The sequence below is a fragment of the Nyctibius grandis genome, chromosome 1, assembly GCF_013368605.1.
Source record: "Nyctibius grandis isolate bNycGra1 chromosome 1, bNycGra1.pri, whole genome shotgun sequence".
Taxonomy (NCBI): Eukaryota; Metazoa; Chordata; class Aves; order Nyctibiiformes; family Nyctibiidae; genus Nyctibius; species Nyctibius grandis.
In genome coordinates this window covers 17730309-17750651 of record NC_090658.1, presented here as the reverse complement: position 1 = coordinate 17750651, position 20343 = coordinate 17730309, and the positions used below count along the sequence as shown (strand labels likewise).

The window sequence follows — 20343 nt, the reverse complement described above, 5'->3', positions numbered from 1 at the left end:
TCCATGACCTTCACTGTGCTGTCCTTCAAAGAGAGGAGCCAGCCAGGGTATTTTTAGCCCCTCTCCTTCCTGGAGGCAGGTCCTGAGATGCCCCAGTGAGAGCCCAGTGCTGCAGCCCAGCGCTGTCCTCATCTCACATGCTGCACGCCCCCGCAGCAGCCAGGCAAACCCCTGCCAAATACACCTAGTTTGGGCATTTTGCAGGAGGGACAAGCTCAGGACCTTCTGGTATTTGATGAGCTACCATCTATTGAGAGGCATTCCCTCTAAATATTCCCTCTGAAGACTTTGTGACTTAGAAGTGGAGATTAGCTGAAGCAGGTGGTACCTGAGATATATTCTGTGACATCCAGCAGAGCTTGGCCGCTGAGGAAACACACTCGCTGGGCAAGAACTTGGAGCAGCAAGGTGTTATCTGAAAGAGAAACATTTATTTCTGCTTGCTCTTCTGTGGTTATAAGGAAAAACAAAGAAAGTAGGGGAGGGGAAAGGGCAGAGGTAGCTGCATTTGGTCAAATAAAGTAAATTCCTGACAGTTTCTGAGTCCTTTTCTTCTTCTTTCCTTCCAGCTTACCTGGAAGGATTTTAAATTCAAAAAGAAAAGCTCTCATTTCACATTTGTGAATCCAAAGGTGACTGCTGTACAAGGAGCCCTGTTAAACATTTTGCATCAGGGCCCTCAAAATTTAAATCACATGTGAGAAGTGAAAAGGTTTCATGTCCCGGAGCTTTGCGGAAGTGACCTCCTCCCTCCTCTAAGGCAAAGGGTGAGAAGGCTCAAAAGTCCACGCATCCACTCACACTTTAAGGACAAGCTCATGTTAAATCTTTAAGTTTCCTGTTGGGATCTACGGACAAGACCCCAAGTTACTCTTACAAGAGAGAATTACTGCTCATTACCAACATCATCCGCTCTTGGGGGCTCTTGTAACATCTCTGAAATCAGATCTTGGCAGAGAGACTGGAAAACAAACTCATTTCCCAATACTTGACTGTCACGTATAGTTTAGTTTTTCCTGTGCTGCCTGTTGTTGCTTTGGGGTCTTATTTTAATTTATAAACTGTTGCCTGGATTGGTCTGCAAGCCTCCAGTCTGACCGCTTTGATCAGCCAAGCAAAGCTTTTCTTGCAGGCAGAATGCGCATGGGATGCGCTACGATACCTCGCGGTGTCACCAGGAGCGGCACCGATAAAGCAGGCAACCTGCTGCTTTGTGAATGATTACAAAGCCAAATCCCAAAGTAGTTTTAAGTAGCACTGTGCTATTAAGTGCTCCTTTTTGCATGAGGAAGTCCCTAATGATGCTCTTGCAAGCGTGCAGTAAAGAACTGATCCTGCTACGCTAATTAAGCTTCTGCTTTGGTAATTACACTCTTCTCATTCACCTTGTCAAACAGACACTTCACTTTTTGCCTCACACTCTTGCAGTATTGGCAGACACTGTTTCACACTTGCTGTTCCTCCCCAGAGAGTTACCTTACAGCTTCTGCTTTGAAAAAAAGCCCTGAGATCTGCAGATCTTGAAGGAGCACAAAATGTTAATTAATCGTTAATATCGTTAATATGAGCAAAAGAAGAATCTGCTTCTCCGCGCTCTCATTTTCACTGCGTTCCCCTCTTTGCTACGTTAACACCTACAGGGGAAATTTCCCATCCTCACTTGCAGAGGGCTGGTTCCTCTGGGAGCTACTTGGGCTGCTGGCTTGACTCCATGCCCTGGTGTCAGGCAGTGGCCATCTGAAAGGCATCTCTTTCATGACAGAGGACAGGGTAGGACAGATGTCAGAGGAGAGCAAGATCTATGTCCCGGTTCCACTGCAGTCAGGCTTGATTTGCTGATTCACCCCCATCTCCAAGGTGGCTCCCTCGAGTGGGATTAGGGTCCCAGGTCACAGCTAATGAATGTGTGTGACCTTCAGCTGGGGACATCCAAGCCAGTGTCAGGGTTAAGGTAAATAAATGATCCAGGCATTATTTGGAAGCAAATTAGTTTGTTTGTAGGTAGAATTTTGGTCTTTGGGATGGGGGGTTTTTGGTTTTTTTGGGGGGGATTTTTTGTTCTAACATCGAGTGATCAAGCAATTTTAAAACCAGCTTGCATTTTTGCATGGATCATTAAAGATGACAGATGAGGAAGTCTCATCTAAAACTCAGAATCAGAGGCAGGTCAACAGTGTCTCGAAGCAATAGCTGGGCTCTTAGCTATGAAACTCAGCGGAGCAATAGGGCAAGATGTTGCGCTCACTTACCCTAAGCTAGGAGCGCTGCACAGTCCTTTAGATTTCTGAGGGGTTTTTGTCATTTGCCACTTCATTTTAAATTGTAAAGGCAGACAATTTTAAAGCATGCGGAAAGGTTTCGCTCATGCATTTTTCCAGTAGAGCCTTCCTTCCCCCACTAAAGCCCTAGGTCTTGAATTTTGAAATATTTGTGATTCAGTTGCCTGTTTGGATTTTTGCAAATGTCCAGAAAAATGAGCAGAACCAAAAAAATATATCCCACCCTGTTTGCTTGAACCTGTCTCTGGGTAAAGTCAGTGTGATGAGAGGCAGTTGTGCCTCGCTCCTGTTCTGACATATGCCAGCAAGGAAAATTTACAGTCATCTCCCAGAACTGGTGAGAGGGGAACAACAGAAAGCTCCATCCAAAACCCTGAAGGGATCTGTTTGCCGCATCCTCTGTTAGCAGGATTATGCAACTTTCCCCAACCTTCACCCAGGCACCACAGACAATTGGTAAGGGCCATGAGCAGTACAGGTATCACACTCTTCTCCCTACTCATGGTCAGGAACAACCCTATACCCAGGACACAGAAAGGCAGCAAATTCACCGAGTTCACAAAGCAGCTGATGTGGAGAAAGTTGCTAATTCCCCTTGTCACGGTTTAAAGCTGGGCTAGCTATTAACCAGGTGGCAGATGCTCTCTATTAACCCTCTCCCCCCCCACTAAGGGAAAGGGAAAGGGAAAAGGGAGAGAGACTTATGGGTTGGAAAGTTAAAACAGTTTTAATAAACTATAGTAATGAAAAAGAATATAATAACAATAATAATAGAAATAACCAAATATATACAAATATATACAAAGCCAAGATTGAGAGCTTGGAAATCCTCCTCGGGCAGAGTTGCTCCCCCAGCATGGGCAGAGGGGAAAATGCAGTAGCTCCACCCAGCACGGGCAGAGGGCAAAATGCAAAAGCCCCACTGCCATCACACCTGCAGGCTTTTAACTGGAGATTTGGCAAAGCTGGTACCAATCAGTGGGAGACAGGAGGGCCCCTCCCTCCTGGGCCCCACCTCCAGGAGGCAGTGGGTTAGTGATAAACAGGAAAGTGAGAATGACATGTATGGGATGGAATACCTTGCTGGTCAATCCTGGGTCACCTGCCCCGTCCACTCCTCCCTGCAGGTACAACCCCCTTCGGCTCTTTACTCGTAAGCAGTGACCTTGGGTTCTCTAAGGCTATTTGGCCTGGTTTGAGCCAAACCAGGACACCCCTTTAAGACCTGCCTCTTCAACACTACATTTTTCAGGCATATTCACCCAGTGCTGCATTTTCACAGCTGCCATAAATCTGCGTGGCAAGGGAATTTACAGCAGACCTTGGCTATGTAGTTATTGGCTATAGCAGTCTTGCCCCATGCAGAACAACGTTTGGAACAAGCCATCATTTACAGCTGGATTTATACCTCTTTGTTCTGAAGAAATGAACTTGGCAAATCATAAATTCTCTTTAAAAAAACAAATACAAAGAAGAAAGGGGGAAAACAGACAGGACCAGCTAATGCCCATTATGTAGAGTCTTCCAGAAATCTTCTGCAGAAGCTCTGATGGGCCAGTGTCCCTCCACTCCAAAAGCAAAGAAAATCATTTGGGAAGTCAAATTGGGCCCAAACAACCTCCAAAAATCCCTTTGTCCCTGAATTCTAGCAAAATTGTACTCCAGGATTTATTCAGCTCCTTCTGTAGCAAAGCAGGTGATCAGCACAGAGCCAAAGGCTCCTGGGACTTTGGGGAAACACTGGTACACATTCAAGCCTGTCTGGTAACTGGTGTGTAGGGACTCCACCACCACAGGTTCTGGTTACCCAGCTCACCAGTTACAGTTGGCAGGAATACGGGTCCTTTGATAGAGAGCATAAATGACACGAGTGATCTGCAAACCTAGCATCAACCATAGAACCCAAACACTTTATGTGGAAGCTGCTTTTCTGTAGTAGATTTTGATCAGTGTAAAAAAAAACTCCTGGTGAACACTTTTATTGACGACATCCATCTTTCAAAAACCAAACTCCTTGCACGCATAAGTACGCACACACCAGCTCTCATCTCACGTCTCAACAGAAGTCAGAGCTGGAGTAAACAGCAGATGAAGAGCACCAGGGACTAGGAACTTCTGGTCACAGTGGTAACACAAGTATTGCCAGTGTGCTTCTGAATCTACACTAGATCAAGAGGGAAATTCAGGCCTGGATTCAGCTCACAAAACTTTAAACACTTCACTGAGGTTTCAGTGGGCAGACATAAACACCTCCAGCAAGTTACACAAAGCAGCCTTAGTCTCCATTCCTGATGGAAATGCGTGCAAAAAGAAAAGCAAGCAACATCAACACCTCTCCACTAGATCCTTGCAGCTGGATCCTCCAGGAGATCCAGCTGCCTAAAATAAAGTGCATAAGAATAACCTAAGAGTCACAGAGAACAACACTTGCTACAGACCAGGGTCTAGTTTTCAACTGTGTCCTCTGGCCGCAACCAACCCTACCAGCCCCTTTTTCACTTAGACAGCCACCCAGTTGTCTATCATTGTACTCATTGTTGTGAACCATTAATAGCAACCATAAAACTGAGGTGAGAGAAAAAAAAATCCTAGTATAATCCTTTTATTTCTGCTTTTCTGACTCCCTTATTTTTAGGCTACTGCATCCAAATTAAGACAAATTGAAACCTGTGGCAGGTGAGGGGAAGCAGGGAGCTCACATCAGAACAGTATCTCCATATGCTTTTAATACATACATACTACCCACATGCATACAATCAGTTTCTAGAGTAGATCACAGGGGAATAATTCCAAAGACGCTGACCAAAAAGTAGCTGGTAAAAGCTGTTTTGATGAACTGTAAAGACACCAACGTAGACTTCTGTAGTATTACCCGTGAAGGAACATGCTACTGTATTTGCCAGGCCATAGCATGCAAACACGTAGCTTTTGGACAGCGATAAGGGATGGGCTGGAGGTGCACTCTGCAGGGCAGGTGCTCCCAGCTGAAACGAGCCTGAGCATCCCTGAGAGCTTCAGCACAACCCTGGTAGGCAGCAGAAGACATGCTGCACAATCTGCAGTGGGCCATATGGTTCAAGACGCAGGGCAGATCAGGACCTCACCCTCTCCCTCCTGCAGGTACATATTTTACATGAACAGGCATACTTGCGGCCCCATGCTCAAGCATCCAGAAAAGGGGACGATAATGGGCTCCTTCCCCTTCTGGAAGAAGGGAGCCAAGGCACTTCTAACCCCATATAACCTCCAGGCTGACGACGGAACAAGCATTTCATCCTTCCTCTGATCTCCAATACGATCTTTCATAACACAGTATCTTATTAAATTCCAAGTCTCAGTCTTTCAATTCAAAAGGACGTTTTCATTGGGGCTTTACATGGCTAAACTACTATCTGAAACAGCAAAAGGAGTAACTGAGTTCAAAGCTTTTCATACTGGGGTCAGCAAGGGCCCGAAGCATCTGCTTGGCAGAGCCACCACCAACAGAGTGTGGAACGAAGCCCAGCAAGAGCAAGTAGCCTCCACTGCCCTTCCCACCATGTGTTTCAAGTAAAAAGCACATTCCTTTCATCTTGTTTCGGTGAATGTAAACGTAACAGAATGCACATCTTCCAAACCCAATTCAATAAAAACAAAACACATGCAGTTTCCCAGGAGGAAGGGGGAAAAACAGTCACGATAGATCCTAGTCACTTCCCTCATGCTCTTCTGGCAGGAACTTCAAATAATCCCTAGAATGTCTTCTCTACTGAGTTAATAGTCAGGCATATGATCCAGGTGATAAGCAGCATCCATTCAGCTGCACATCACAATATGATACAGCAGATTGGGACAGAAAGAATGCAGGCAGGACTTCAGAAACATCTTGTAGCAGCTGGATATTTCCACAGACAACAACAGCTAACAACAGACTAGGTGTTCACTTGGCTCCAAGATGGAGGAGCCGCAGCTGAGGAGAGTCAATGTCAGAGCTCAGCCTTACCTAGGTGAGCAATGGATGCTTCCAGCACCTTCACAGCTGCAGCATAAATCCCCAAGTGCTTTGAGTTCAGGTTCTCAGTGACTGCTTCTACCAGAGAGACCACCACTGGGTGTAAGGTGACTTTGAGCAAGGGTGTCATCAAAGCCAGCGCCTCCAGCGCCTGCTGGTTCACTTTCTTGTTGCAATCCTGAAGTCTCAGGACAAAGACATCAAATATCTGTTAAGAAAACAAACGACATGAAAGATGGATTAAAATGTCTTTGTTTCAAGAAGGGATGTAGAAAGAAGTACCCAGCACTGTAAAAGATGAAGGTTATGCTTTCCGTCAGGTCAGCGCTTGCTAGCACAATTTCACTCTTTTCCTGTGGGCTACTCACTGTAGTGGTTGCACAGCTTCATGCTGGTTGAAAAGATTTTCGTATTTTATTGAGAGGTTTGAGTAGGGGCAGGGTAGATCATATGGTGTTTCCCTTTACCTATAAATCATTAAATTAATCCCATTTAATAATGCAAAATAGTATCTTTGGTATAGAGGTATGAAAACAGGTTTTTACGATGCCCATTTTTCCATAATGTTGTCTCAAGTACTGAGGGTAGTTTTGATTTTGCCAAAACTGTGGCTGGACAAGATCCAAATTTTGTTTTATCCATCTCAGAACCTGCATCTGGAGGAATGCAGGGCTCTGATGAACTCTCCAGGATCCAGACCATTTGTCTAGCCAACAGGTCCACTTCTGAAGTTTAACGTGCTGTGCAGTTCTCATTAGAGCAGGTTCAGTCCCTTGACAGCCACATTATCAGGTATCATTTTCTGGAAAAGGGGAAAAAAGCAGCTGCTGGGAGGAGAAGGAAGAGAAGATCTATCTCTAGCCATTTTCCTCCTCTTTCCAAAGAGTAAAGAGGACCCCCAGGAAGGGTGAGAACAGTCTTTCCCAAGCAGGAAAGGGATGAGGACAGAAGTGAATCAGCAGAGTCGTGTCTGCGCAAGACAAGATAAAGTTTACAGGACCATCCTTTAAAAAACATATGTTTTTTTATATCAACCCAGCCTGATACTTCTCTCCCTCATCCCAACCCATTTTTCTTCTAGGGAATAATTGCCAAGCTTTCAGTGGCTGGATTGCCTTCATTTCAACCTCAGTGGTAGCAGGAGACAGCAGAAACTACAGCAACAGAGAATTCTGTCATCATCTCATGAACAGCACTAATAGGCACCTGCCAGAGAAATACATCTGGACTGAAATTAGTTGTCCTGAAGCCTGGAGCTGAATTAAATTATTTGGGGTAAGAAGTGACCAGCCTTCCCGAAGGACTAGTACGTAGTGCCAAGACACACTGAGTTAACTTTACTGGTACAGGCTTGGGAAGGGAACTAAGGGGAAAGGAGCAATAGAGAGGCCCTACATACCTGGACAATGTTAGTGGAAACGAGCTGGGGGCTGCTTTTGCATTGATCTAGGAGTAGCACCACTCCCTCCATTCGTGTCTGAAACTCCTTGGCTGTCAGGAGCTGGTAAAGCTTCTTGAGCTGTTCAGTCTCTTCCACAGTGCGAAGTGGCGTGTGACGGACTCTCCGATGGGGTAAGGCGAGTACGTCAGAGCCAGACCTGAAAGTGGAAAATAAACCAAGGTAAAACCTTTTGGAGATAATATCTTCAGTTAATTGTGAGGAAAACATCTCGAGGAGACTTCCTAATGATGTGATTTCAGCTAGGCCCTGATCTGAAAAGCAACTTTGATCTCCTAACAATCATTACAGGAGACAGTCTGCAAGTAACATTATTGCTAGCGCTTCTCAGGAAAACCAAGGCACTGAGGATGAGATTCATCTCGTTTATCTTCAGATGTCTTCCCAGGTACTGATCTAGCATCCATTTGTGGGGAAAATAGGCACTACTTCAAAGTTTAAATGCCTCTTCTTAATGGAGGTGTGTGTATTATAAGGAAATTAATTACTCTGGAGAAGTGTCTCTCCAACAGGTATGGGAATCTGGATACAAGGCTCAGATGCATCTGAACAGATGAATCCTACCCAGAGAGATTAAGGGGCGTATCTGAAAGGATCCAGAGGATCAGTAACAGAGATAAAAACAGAAGCCAACCATCCCACTACTATGCTCATCTTATTGCTTCCCTAGGGACTGGATCCACAGCTTAACAAACCCAATGGGAACAATTCTCTTGGGTCAACCTCTCTCTGCCATGAGCATGGGGAGATCCTAACTATGCAAGTGAGGCGTGTGGTCACCTTCCTGCCACTGCTGAGCACGTGGCGATGGGTCTGAACAACACAGATGGCTACAGAAAAAGACCATGCTGAGACATGTGTCGACCAGAACTGCTCAAGAATTGTCTTGCTCATACTGTTTGAGGGCCAGAAAGGAATGATTCAGCCAGGCCAAACCCCATGCATGGAAAGTGCTATTTTGAGGAGTGGCATCTTGGTTCTAGACTGGGACTTCTCATCAAACCACCCATATAAAAAAGACTCCACTCAGATAAGAATATCCCGATTGAAATTACTTGTCCCAAGTCAAACTGCAGAGACACAACCCTTGCACAGCCTCTGCAACACTGTCCTCACCACTGCACGGGATCTTCTGAGCTGCAACCAGTGGTTGTCTCTTCCTCTCTCTCAATTTTTGTGGAAAACCTTCCAGAGAAGTTGTGTTCAGCCTACTGCAGAAGTAGACATTTTTTATCATAGAAGATTTGTGGGTCAAGAAAACAATCTCTGCTGCAGCTCATATCCACCAGAAAGATTTTACTGAGGAAGAGACAGGTAAAGCTTGTCACGTGCTTTGTCAGATAGAACAGAAGTGCTCAGTACCTTCCATCAGAAGGCAAGTTGTCCAGGACCATCATCAAGTCGTCGTTCCTGGACTTCCTGGGGTCCTTGGCAGATGGAGGTTCACGTTTATGGTCTTCTAACCCCTATATATACGTATAAAAGAGCATGAATCTATAGAAGAAAAAATAGGAAACTACTTGTTTAAACACAAGTTATAACCAGGATCTCTGCTACCAAGAAAAGCTTAGGAAAACATTTCATATCTTAGAGAGGGAGACAGGCCAGAGATTCAGTGATGTCTACTATTAGTTTTCAATAACCCAAGGCAGGTGACAGGTGCTACCATAATGGGCAGCAATATAAAATCCCGAATTCATTAGTCTGCATCACAAATGGGAATAATGTGAACTGGTAGGGAACAAGCCTTCTTAAAGGGAAGAGCGGGAAACTTTTGGACTCTCTGGAGGTTGACCCATTGTGTTGGGAGTTGATTTGGTTCACACTCACTCTCCTATTCCTGCACAACGGCACATTCCTTCCTAGAATGTAAATGGCGAGGAATGAAAAAAACATAGGGATGATTTTCCACTGGATGCTGAATTCACAAAGCTTCTTCCAGCTCCACAGTGCATGACAGCAGGGCAGTGTTCCCAGAATACAGACAATATATGCACTAATTATGATTGCCTTGTGCATCTTTTGTATATTTGGAAATTTTCTTGGCACTACTACTTCCTTCACCTGTTGCAAAGACCCCATTACCTTCAGAAGCACCATTCTCACTTCCTTGCTTTATTAGCAGGGGTGGGGGTGGTGTTGGATTTTTTATGCTTGAAGGTAAAACCATTTTCTCCTACTTCCCTTTCCTGTTTGTGGCTGATATTCAAAATACACCCACTTTATTTCTAGTCATACTAGTTCCTTCACTGTCTGCACATAAACAGGCTAAGGATCAACAGTCCATTCCCAGGAGCAAAATGATTCAGCGGAGGAGGAATGAGATAAAGATTAGATATGTTTAATCTCATATTAGCAATCTCAGTACCTGCATAAAGGAGACATTTCTCCTGCCAAACACTTACTTTCTGCTTAATTGTTGCCATTACATCTTCCAAGTCATGTGAGGGGACAGACTGTTTCAAATACCTATCAAATTTTTTATCACTCATCAATGTATTCAGCATCTTCCGTCCATAACACCTAAGACAGGAAAGAGAAATCAATGACTGTCTTTTCTCCCTTGTGAATAAACAAAGGAAAAGTGTTAATCTGATATTTTAAATTTGTCCTGTGTACTACCTTCATGAGAAGGTATTACCTATTCAGCAGAGAGATATTTACCTCCACTTACTGCCACTACGCAAGGCTGGCAGCTGAACACAAGGGGCAAGAGGAGAACACAATTTCACTCTGAAATTGTGGGTATGCTTCTGGGACGAGCAAAGCCCATTTCCTGCTTTGCTGTCATGGCTTATTTGCAGTGGCTTGCTGCCATTGCACAATAATTTACCTGACTTTAACTGGCGGAGAAGCTAGGACAAACCACCTCATGCTTACTATTTATTATTCTACACTACACGTATGCGTATGGGCAGCTAGTTGCTCATGTGTTCTTGCCATCTATTAATAGGAATCTAAATTAATAATCAAAGTAAGGTTTTTTTGGTTGTTTGGTTTAGTTTTGCTACTATGAAACTACAGCTATCTTCAAGAGGAAATCTGGAGGTCCACAGACAACAACAGGTTCAGCCACAGACAACAACATTATACAATGACTGGAAAGAAAAATTTGTGACTGCCATAGGCAACTACATCTGCAGAAGGAAAGACTGAAAATTCAGAAAGACTGAATACATTGGTTGAAGACAGCTGAAATTTTTCTAGGACAGCCTTAGCCTTACCAGAAGTAAATGTTTGGGATCATTCAGTGATGAACACTGGCCAACGCTTCAGCTTCGCATTGCGCACATAAGACCAAACAAAATTGTCTGACTGACTATCTGAGCTCTGTTGATCTGAATAAAGAATCATTCAAGTCACAGGAATTCGGCAATGGTCCTTCTTGCTGGAAAACCTCATGTTACCCAGTACAGTCATTTCCCCAGACAACATTATCCACACTGTGAAGTAACTTTCTTAATATTTACTCTACCTTCCACTCTTCTGTGGTTTTATGATTTATGGCCAGACATCAAACAGTTTTAAAATTTTAGGAGGTGAAATGAAGATCATCACCTCGTGTCCTGATGACAGTCCTGAGCAAGCTTCACCACCGTGCGCACCAGCAGTTCGGTACTGCTATGCCTGCCCGACAGGAGCTTCTTGGCTCCGATTTTCTCCATCACGGTCAGTAGGTGTTCGGCCGCACATTTCCGCACCAGGACGTTGCGGTGCCTGGAAACAAGAGAACAAACGCTGGGGCAGAGGGAAAAGGAGGGCCAGAAGCAGAGGCCTCGGTTACAGCATGGTCCCTGTCATTGCTGGGGGAAGAAGGCATGTGTTCTTGCTGTGATTTTAGCCACCCGTAGAGGATTCTGTCCTCAGATAAACACAAAATTGGTATTGTACAGAGGTGCTACCTGTAAGGAAGAGGGAGGAATTTAATCTCCCTGGACTGTTTGATACTCAATTTCTTTCCTGAAACTGACTCTGAGAAAGAGAGAAATGAAAAACAATTCATGCTGACTTGTCAGAGGGCTCCCACTACACAGACAGAACTGCAGCAGGATTGGGGCTTATTCCACTCATTTATCTCCAAATCTGCAGATCCCTGAAAATAACAAATTGGGGAAAAACACTGTGGGGCATGAAGCTGCACAATACCCATCTATGAAGCCAGAGGTACATTTGAATGCTTTAGCCTTTTCAAAAGCTGAGGAAAGGATAGCAGTTGTTTTAGCCAGGTTGTCCTTTCTAGAGGACACTATCAGGCACAGCACCAAGACTTTAAGGCAGCTTTTTCTTCAGCTATCCCATGGCAGTCGGCCTGTGAAGGCACTTGTAAAGTGGCTCACCATCTCAAGGCTAACATGCAGCATCAATTTGAATAGAAAGAGGAATTCTAAGGACAGGGCAGTCAGACAGACTCCTCTCGGCAGGAACTGCGCCTGCTGAGCAGGCTTTGCTGCGCCCAGTGGCTTCTCCCCTACATGCTCTGTGCCCCAGCAATTAGCCTCCTTATTTCTCAAGTTAATGGCATAATGATGATGCATGATTTTTCCCAGCGCCTCTGTGGTTAGAACTGCAAAATATCAAAGGGCGCTGGCTGCTGGAACTGCCATTGTTCCTCTTCCCACAAAGCCACAAGCCTGTAACACCGCCCTTTACAGGATTTTTTTCTTCCCCATTATTCACCACGTCTGGGCAGCGTTGACAGACTGTGAGAACAAATAGGCTGCAGTAGGGCAGAAGGAGGTGACACAAGAGGAAGGGACCGAGGTTGATCAGAGAATCTAATCACCGAGTTCCCAGAAGACGGAGGAGAAAGGACCCTTCCCTCCCATCATTCCCCTTCTGCCTCCCATCCCTTCTCCCTGCCCACACAATTTAAGGTGAAGGATATCACTAAGAGAAGAATGACATACTGGACTCCACTAGCCATGAGAGCAGTCATTGCTCGTGCAGGAGTCACGTTCTGCACCATGATCTCCAGGGATCGATTGGCTGCTTTCTGAATAAACTCGCTCGAGTCCCCCATCTTCTGGAGCAAGACGCCAGCAACCTCATCCACCCTGTGGTCCATGTGCTTCTTCATGGTCCTGAAGAGCTCTCCAAGAGTGTTGATTGCAAAGCGAGACACCTTTGAGCGGAGGTTGTTCACCTGGGGAAGACATGAGGGGAAACATAAGAACCACCCTGTAAAGAACATCAGTTCCCCTAGACAGAAGTCCCAGGGAACAACATGACTTCTCACTGTGTCCTGGTGGAACACAAGAGCACGGCAAGAACAGAAGGCCACCAGCACAGAAACACACTCTGATACCTACTTCTTCTCTGGCCTCAGGCCCATTTATACAATACATTTTTAATGAGACTACAGGCCTAAAAAATATTGTTCCACCTAGAACAAAGTGTGCTACTTAGTCCATAATATGCACTGCTTTGATTTTAGTCCCTTTATTGAAAAAAAAAAAGATTAAAGCAAGGGCTGTTTTTAAAGATAGAGACCAGACAGAGGAAAAGTAGCACTTTCCTCCTGTCCAGAAATGCAGCACTGGCAGCTTGAGCACTCAACCAGGCAACAGAAAATACGGGCTCAAGTCTACAGACTAATTCGCAGCAGGGACTTGAGTCCATCTGCTGCTCTGTCTGCTCAGGAGAACCCCAGCTGTTGGACTTAAGGCACTCAAGGATCCTGGAGATGACATGCAATTACAGCTGCGACCAGGGGGGTTTTACAGCATTCAGGGCTGCTCTGGAGTGACCCCTGCTTCCAAAAGGCTCTGCCACAAGGGTAAGGAAGAAGCATCTGAGAGTCATGTGCTTCATTTGAAAGATACTTTGAAGGAGAGATCAGTGCTTCTTTCTGCCAGACTTAGTTGTGCCTGTTAATAAAAATGTCTCTGCACATGAGTGTGTAGAATAGAGAGAGGTATAAAAGTATACTCCTTCCTCAGGAGTATAAAAGTGATACAAAAATCAGATGAGCTAAGCTGAAAGGGCTGCTTCTCCTAACCCTGATCTCAGAGCGGGAGAATCTCAGTCCTGCATATCTAAACAGAAAGGTTTGAAGAGTCCAACAACACAAGGGGCAATTAAGCCTCCAGCGTCATTAAATATTGGCTAGAAGGACTGATTTTCATGGAAATGAGCTAAGCCTTACTGTCATCTGCAAGCAAAGGAGAATTTAGTATATTTGGCAATCATGTAGTAGGAGTACAAGGCAGTTGGTTCAAGCCACAGACAGGTGCCAAGTTGGAAATACAGCCACAGATGTTATTGAGGAGCTTAGGCTGAGACCTCTCTGTTAACTGAGAGATGAGATAGTGAAGCTGTGTGCGACTGCCCTGCAAACCCCACAGCCAGGCCATGCCAAGCACTCAGTGGCTGCAGTGCAAAACTCCAGCGGTGCGTGGAGGCAACACATCAACGGAAAGGGCACAATACCATAAAGCATGCAGAAAGGAAGAAGGAGAAGACATCATCAGGAAACACTGCAAAACAAACACCTGCAGTCAATCCCCCAGGATGCTGAGGAGGAGGAGGAAGTGGGAGGAAGCTGGGAGGCGAAAGCTGCAGTGCTTAATTACAGCTTGGGTGGAGATTTGGGCTGTGGCAATTCACCTGATTAGTGTCTCAGTTTCTGCATTTGTATCTTGCATTAAAATGTCACCTAGCTCAAAGAGGAGAGAGACAGATGCTCTGCATGCCAGCAAATACAGCCATATGTATGGACAGATCATATAGATAGGTGACACAGCAGATCATAGAGATAGGTGACATAGGTATTAGAAAAATGAGGACTAAAAATAGTAACGAAGGCAGACTCTGAGCACACACATAAACGAACAAGCACATATCTACTCTAAGCCCATGTACAAGGCACGTGGGACAGAGTTAACCACAATGTTCTTACCTCTTTGATAACTGCCAAGGAAACATCATGAAGTCTACAAAGAAGGACTTCTGAGTGGCAGATAGCCAGGTGCCTGATGCTGAAGAGTCCCTTCACCTTCTGCTCCCTGAAAGGCAATTACCAATAAGATTGATTTTTCTCACCACCCAATAACGAGGCAGCTCTGAAATTACCAGGGTGTCAGCTCAAACAAACAAAGGGAGCTGCTTCCCATATACCACTTAATTAATTATCATGGAACTCGTCTCCACAGGATGCTGTGGCAGTCAAAAGCGTACATTAATCCAAAAGGCAAATAGATGGTTTCAGAGTGGATGGGTTAATTTGTGGCTCTTAAAGAAGACAGCCTTTCTGAAATCCCTGGCACACCAAGTCCCTATGTCGCTGCTTCCTAGAAGCTGGGACACTGTGCCATGTTTGTGTTTCTTGTACCCTCCCTGTACCCTGTCCCTGAGATACAGTCCCGTCCAGCTGTTACTGGGGCATTTTCCCTCTTTGCCATCCCAGAGGGCCGTTCAGGAGTGAAAGCCTGCACTGCCACTCCATAGCTGAGTTTGCACCCTGCAATCTAGTCATCCCTCCTTGTGCTCAGCCCACCCCTCCGAAAAAAAGAAAAGGCAGGGTGTCCTTAAGGATTGCACACCTGGGCAAGAACAGCCAAAATGCTGGATTTTCCAGAAAATCCCTACTTGAACTGACACCCACAACAGCGACATGTTATTTAAAAGGAGTAAAAACCCGCCTCTTTGTGAAGGGCCTGAGCTACGTGAAGGCACACGATGCAGTCACTGGTTCCCCAGGGCTGCAGGGCAGGACTGGGGACCCATCCCCACTGGGGTCTCTGAGTGTAACCCAGACCCCCAACAGCTGCAGCAGCTCTCTGCACCTCACAGGACACCAAACAGGAACAGGGAAGAGAAAGAGGAGAGGAGCAAAACAAAGCGACCACACAAGGAGATGCATCATGGAAGATTTTTCATGGTTATCCCAGTGTGAACAGAGCCCTCGTGCGTGTATGCTGACCCAGAAATCAGAAAGACAACCAATATCTGAATAGCCTGAAAGTCATAGAGTCTCCTCCTGTCCGTGTCTAATTTCAGGATACACTGTGATTATAAACAAAACATCTTTGGTCCATATTAAGCAGTGAGGGGGAAAAAGTTTAATTCTAAAAGTGCAAGGTGCCTAAATGATTTTTTTCTTTTTCCTTGTCTTCTGCCACGAGCCCTTCAGGAGAAATGACAGGCTGAGCAACTCTGCACCATGTCTCAGTCCATTTCTCAGAAACAGGAACTCCCTGTAGGTGCTCCTGGGACTCGCGTGCAGGAGGTCACAGGGAGGCCCTGTCTTCTGCTGCTGCTGCCAACAGCAGGACCAGAGACAAATCCTTACTCAGTCCCATGGGGGTCAGTGACCCGAGGCCCCCAAATCTCTAAACTCAAGACCACTTCCATCCTGCTTCTGGCCTCAGCTGGCAAATCATCATGTTCCATGACTTCCTCTCTTCCCAGAACATTTCATTTGCCGCTACATGGAGCAGAAGGCAAAGCTAGGAAACAGCATGGACCTGCTGCGGCTGTAGCAGGGCTATGGACAAAGGCAAATAAAAGGCTGCTCTCACGTCTTTATACTGTGACTGCTTTGGAGTGGGTTCACTAGTTCCCTTTGGACATCTGGGCTGTGTGGGCTCAGAGGCACTAGAAAATGTTTCAGGCTTACCTTAGCACTGAGAGGGAGAAAGAGTGAACAGGGGGCTTCCTTACCAGTCGTCGCTGCTGAGCCATGTGAGTGCATTGAGCAGTCCCTGCTGTGGGTGAGGGAAGGGTCTGGCTTCCCAGGCATCCTCACTATCCTGTCCCCACTCCAGGAAGTCCAGAGCTATGTCCAGCAGTGAGTTCACTGTAAGGAGAGGGTCAGACACCAGTATCGCATATCCCAGGGCAAGGCACCCCGTCACCAAGCAGACTGCAACTCAGTCTCCCAGCCAAGATTATATGTGGGTGCAAACTGGCATTGGTTCAGAGACTTCCCTCTCTCGGTCTCATTGCTTTCCCCAAAACCCACCCATCTCCCAGTCACCCCCAGCTGGGCACCAGCTCCTTGTGTAAACCTGAGAACTGCACACAGAGCCAGCTCCCTAGTCCAAATAGAAACCACAGCCAGCTTGAAGATCCCTAGTGCCACAGGGCTCATGCTCACGGAGAGCCAGTGCCGCCCAGCAGGACTTGCTCCCCTAGGAGTAAGCTCCTGAGATGTGCACATACCTCCCTGTATCACCTCCCTGCTACCTGGAGCCCTGGGGACAGAGGCACCCTGTAACTTTCTGAGGTAACACCTTCAGCTGTCCCCAGTGAGCACCGAGCAAGAACAACCAAGTCCTGCTGGGCTCGGGCGAATCTCCAAGGAGCAACCACCAGGGAACGGTGATATCTGACCCTCTAAACCTGACAGTGCCTCTGCTTCCATTTACTTCAAGTATTCTAGGCAGCAGGCAGCTGAGTGCACATACCTTTGAACATACTATTGGGAAAGTAGTAGTTTATGGATTTTGCTATTTTCCAAGCATTATGAATATTTACTATTTCAGAGGTACCCACAGGCTGTATTTCGAAGATGCTGAGGTGAAATTTATTTCTCATCAAATGTACTTGCTTGCAAATTGTGCAATGCCTAAGCTTTCTCTTGTGGAAAAACACAATTTCTAGTCTAGATAGTTGTGACAAAAAAGCCTTCCAAATGTGAACTGAGAATAAAAATAGGTAAATATAGATGCAAATTGTTGGCAAACACACTCTCTTGATGGTAAATAAACAAGATATAAGAAAATTCAGATGACAAATGCGTTTCTTATGAAACCTATTTGTCATCAAAAGCACCATAGGTCAAAAACTTCATGTCTTGCCCTCAAAAGCTCATTTTCTAAAGTGTAGATGAAACACCTGAGCTGTCTAAAAGTATTGAGTATAAATATTGCACAGAATCTAGATGAGCTGCTACAGACTCTGTAGGGTTTTTACTCTACCTTGTGTGTTCTACAAAGCATGGAGGATGGAGAAACTGTAAAATCAAAAATATTCAGATGGAGACTAATTTAAGTGTCACAGATATCACTGTCACTGGCATCAGTGATGTCACCTCACAAGTATGTACGTATACACATCTGTATTCAATATGAATGGAGAGCCATGTCAGGCTAGTTCTGGTCAATTTTGAAAATCAGAGTAGCATCACTAGAAAAGAGCATTCAAAGTATCATTCCTAGCTGCCTTTTCCTTAACTCACGCTACCCAGGATCATTACATGAGGTACGTGACCCCCAAAGGAGAGACATGAATCACTATCTATTCACTATCTGCTGTATATTTACTGCAGTCTAAAACTAACTGAAGAGAGGTTGTAGCGGACCGGGAGTCAGCCTCTTCTCCCAGGCAACTAGCAATAGGACAAGAGGACATAGCCTCAAGCTTCGCCAGGGGAGATTCAGGTTAGACATTAGGAAGCATTTCTTCTCAGAAAGGGTCATTAGACATTGGAATGGGCTGCCCAGGGAGGTGGTGGAGTCATCATCTCTGAATGTGTTTAACAAACGACTGGACATGGCACTTAGTGCCATGGTCTAGTTGACATGGTGGTGTCAGGGCAATGGTTAGACTCAATGATCCCAGAGGTCTCTTCCAACCTGATTGATTGTAGGTGCAACAGGAAAACTGTACCAAGTCACTTATTTCTATGCAGAGACAACCCTTGCTGCGATAGTAACAAAGCTGGCTGGAGAGCCTGACAGCAGCACAGGCAGAGGGCCAAGATGGTGAGTGGCTAATTGATCATGGTGATGCACATATGTGCCCAGTGAGCACAGCCTGCCAGGCTGCACCCAAGCTCAGCAGTTACGGCTGCCTCCCGGCACCAGTGTTCTAGTTTGGACTGTCAGTACGGGCAACAGCTAGAGCTTAAGCTTTACCACTACTTTATTCAGCTAAACTTTCCAGTGGATCTGTAAGCACCAACTGCTCTGGTATCACCAAGCTGGCGTGGATCCAAAGCAGGTTTGCTCTCAATCCTCAGGACAGGCTTTGGACCCTAAATCCTGCCTGTGGTTGAGGACAAGGCAGTGTGTGCTCCCTGTGCAAGGAAAGAGCTGGCGCAGGGGCTGCAGCGGAGCGCGCTCACCTGAGGAGTTGCATGGGAAGCTGCCACCCTGGCTGAAGGTGGGGATGCTGGGCAATGAGGGCCTGTTGACCCGCTTCCTCAAGGCAGTGCCAGCGCTCTCTCTGTGTGCGTTGCCCATGCTGGGGCAAGTGCAAACTGTCCCATTGGCAGGTGGTGGGCCAAAGCCTGCAGAGACCCAAAAGGACCTTCTAAGTAGAGAGTGCTGGACAGGGTGGCTGTGGGCTTGGAAAGGGCTAGAAACCTTGCTGGAGCTGGGTGACATCCCTTTGTTGTCCCAAACAACTCGAAGCATAACAGTTGCACATTAATGTGGGACAGTGATAACAGAATACAGTGATGCTTTTCCTAAGAAACAAGGAAAACTCAGTACTGCTTTTCTTTTGCTTTGCTGTTTCAGAGCTGGATAGGGAAGTTCTATTTCTGGGGATCCTGCCCAGTACTTCACAAAATACTAGCGAGAAAAAGAGCAGATAACCTTGGCTGATGCCCTTGGGCTGAGTGCTGACTCTGAAGGTCACTGTCGCTGTGCTCACGGTAGCACACGCAGCAGTACAATCAGAGCCCGTCAGCTGCAACTAAGTCAGTAACGCCGCTTGCTCGTGCGGGTAAAGCATAAGCAGTGGCTCAGGGCTTCAGCACAGCTTTGCAACGTGAGCTCCTCAGCAGGGAGTGGTGTGAGCAGGATAATCTTTCCTATCATGTGAGCAAGATCTTTTTGGCTTTAATTAGAAATAGTTTAATTTTGTTTCTTCCAGGTTGCACCCTGGTTGAGAAGCATCCTTTTAGATTCATCCCTTCACCTTTGATGAAGGCTGCTCTATATAAGGGAGTCTGAACCCCCGTTGTAGTTTCTGAGATAGAATTATCCAGTCTGGAAGACTTCATAGAAGAAGGGGAGAAGGTGATATTCTGTGACTGATCACTGTGGGCCACGGGCAAGACTCTTCCTACCTATTTTCCTTTGGAAATTGGAAATCAATCCTATTCGAACTTCCACTCAGATGCAAGTGTAACAGCCTTCCAGTGCGATTTCATGGGCATTTGCAACACTATGCAAATAGCAAGTGAACATAAAGGCCCACAGCTATAGCGACCACTTACCTTCTTCAGCTGCATCCCCATGGTCAACACTCTGTGTAGGGAGCTGCAAGGACTTTTCTTTCTCTCTTTCCCTCTCTCTGTGCAAAAGCTCCATCTCTCTCATTCGCTTCTGCTGTATTTTCTTCTGAGCTGACTTGGACAAGGTAACACGGAACTAGTTGCAATGGAAAATACATCATGGAGCATAAAGATACACAAATAATACACTACACCACATCAGGAACACAGTGGTAGAGTGCCATAGTCTTTAATGCAGCTCCATACACATCACAATAATTTCAGAATAATTCCTCCTTTCCGTACCTTGGCATACAAGGACACCCAGTGATGTGTAACACTTCATTGCCATAACCTTCTACTGGTCCAAGATACTCCTTCTCAATCTACAGCAGGAAGGCCTGCTTGAACCAGGAGAGTCATAGGAGTGCTCCAAGATGTATGAAGA

The 20343-nt window shown here is 45.8% G+C and overlaps 1 protein-coding gene across 1 annotated transcript in view; it reads right to left on the bottom strand.

Moving 5' to 3' along the window:
• Positions 1–20343, bottom strand: part of LOC137670366 (TOG array regulator of axonemal microtubules protein 2-like) — a 29577-nt gene that overhangs the window by 2160 nt on the left and 7074 nt on the right. Inside the window, exons 7-17 of the mRNA XM_068413168.1 lie at positions 19899–20052; positions 18798–18962; positions 16391–16526; positions 14628–14733; positions 12637–12872; positions 11288–11446; positions 10135–10252; positions 9092–9195; positions 7670–7868; positions 6262–6478; positions 329–415 (exon numbers count right to left, since the gene is read on the bottom strand). Coding sequence (XP_068269269.1) covers positions 329–415; positions 6262–6478; positions 7670–7868; positions 9092–9195; positions 10135–10252; positions 11288–11446; positions 12637–12872; positions 14628–14733; positions 16391–16526; positions 18798–18962; positions 19899–20052 — 1681 coding nt within the window. The remainder of the gene's footprint in view (positions 1–328; positions 416–6261; positions 6479–7669; positions 7869–9091; positions 9196–10134; positions 10253–11287; positions 11447–12636; positions 12873–14627; positions 14734–16390; positions 16527–18797; positions 18963–19898; positions 20053–20343) is intronic.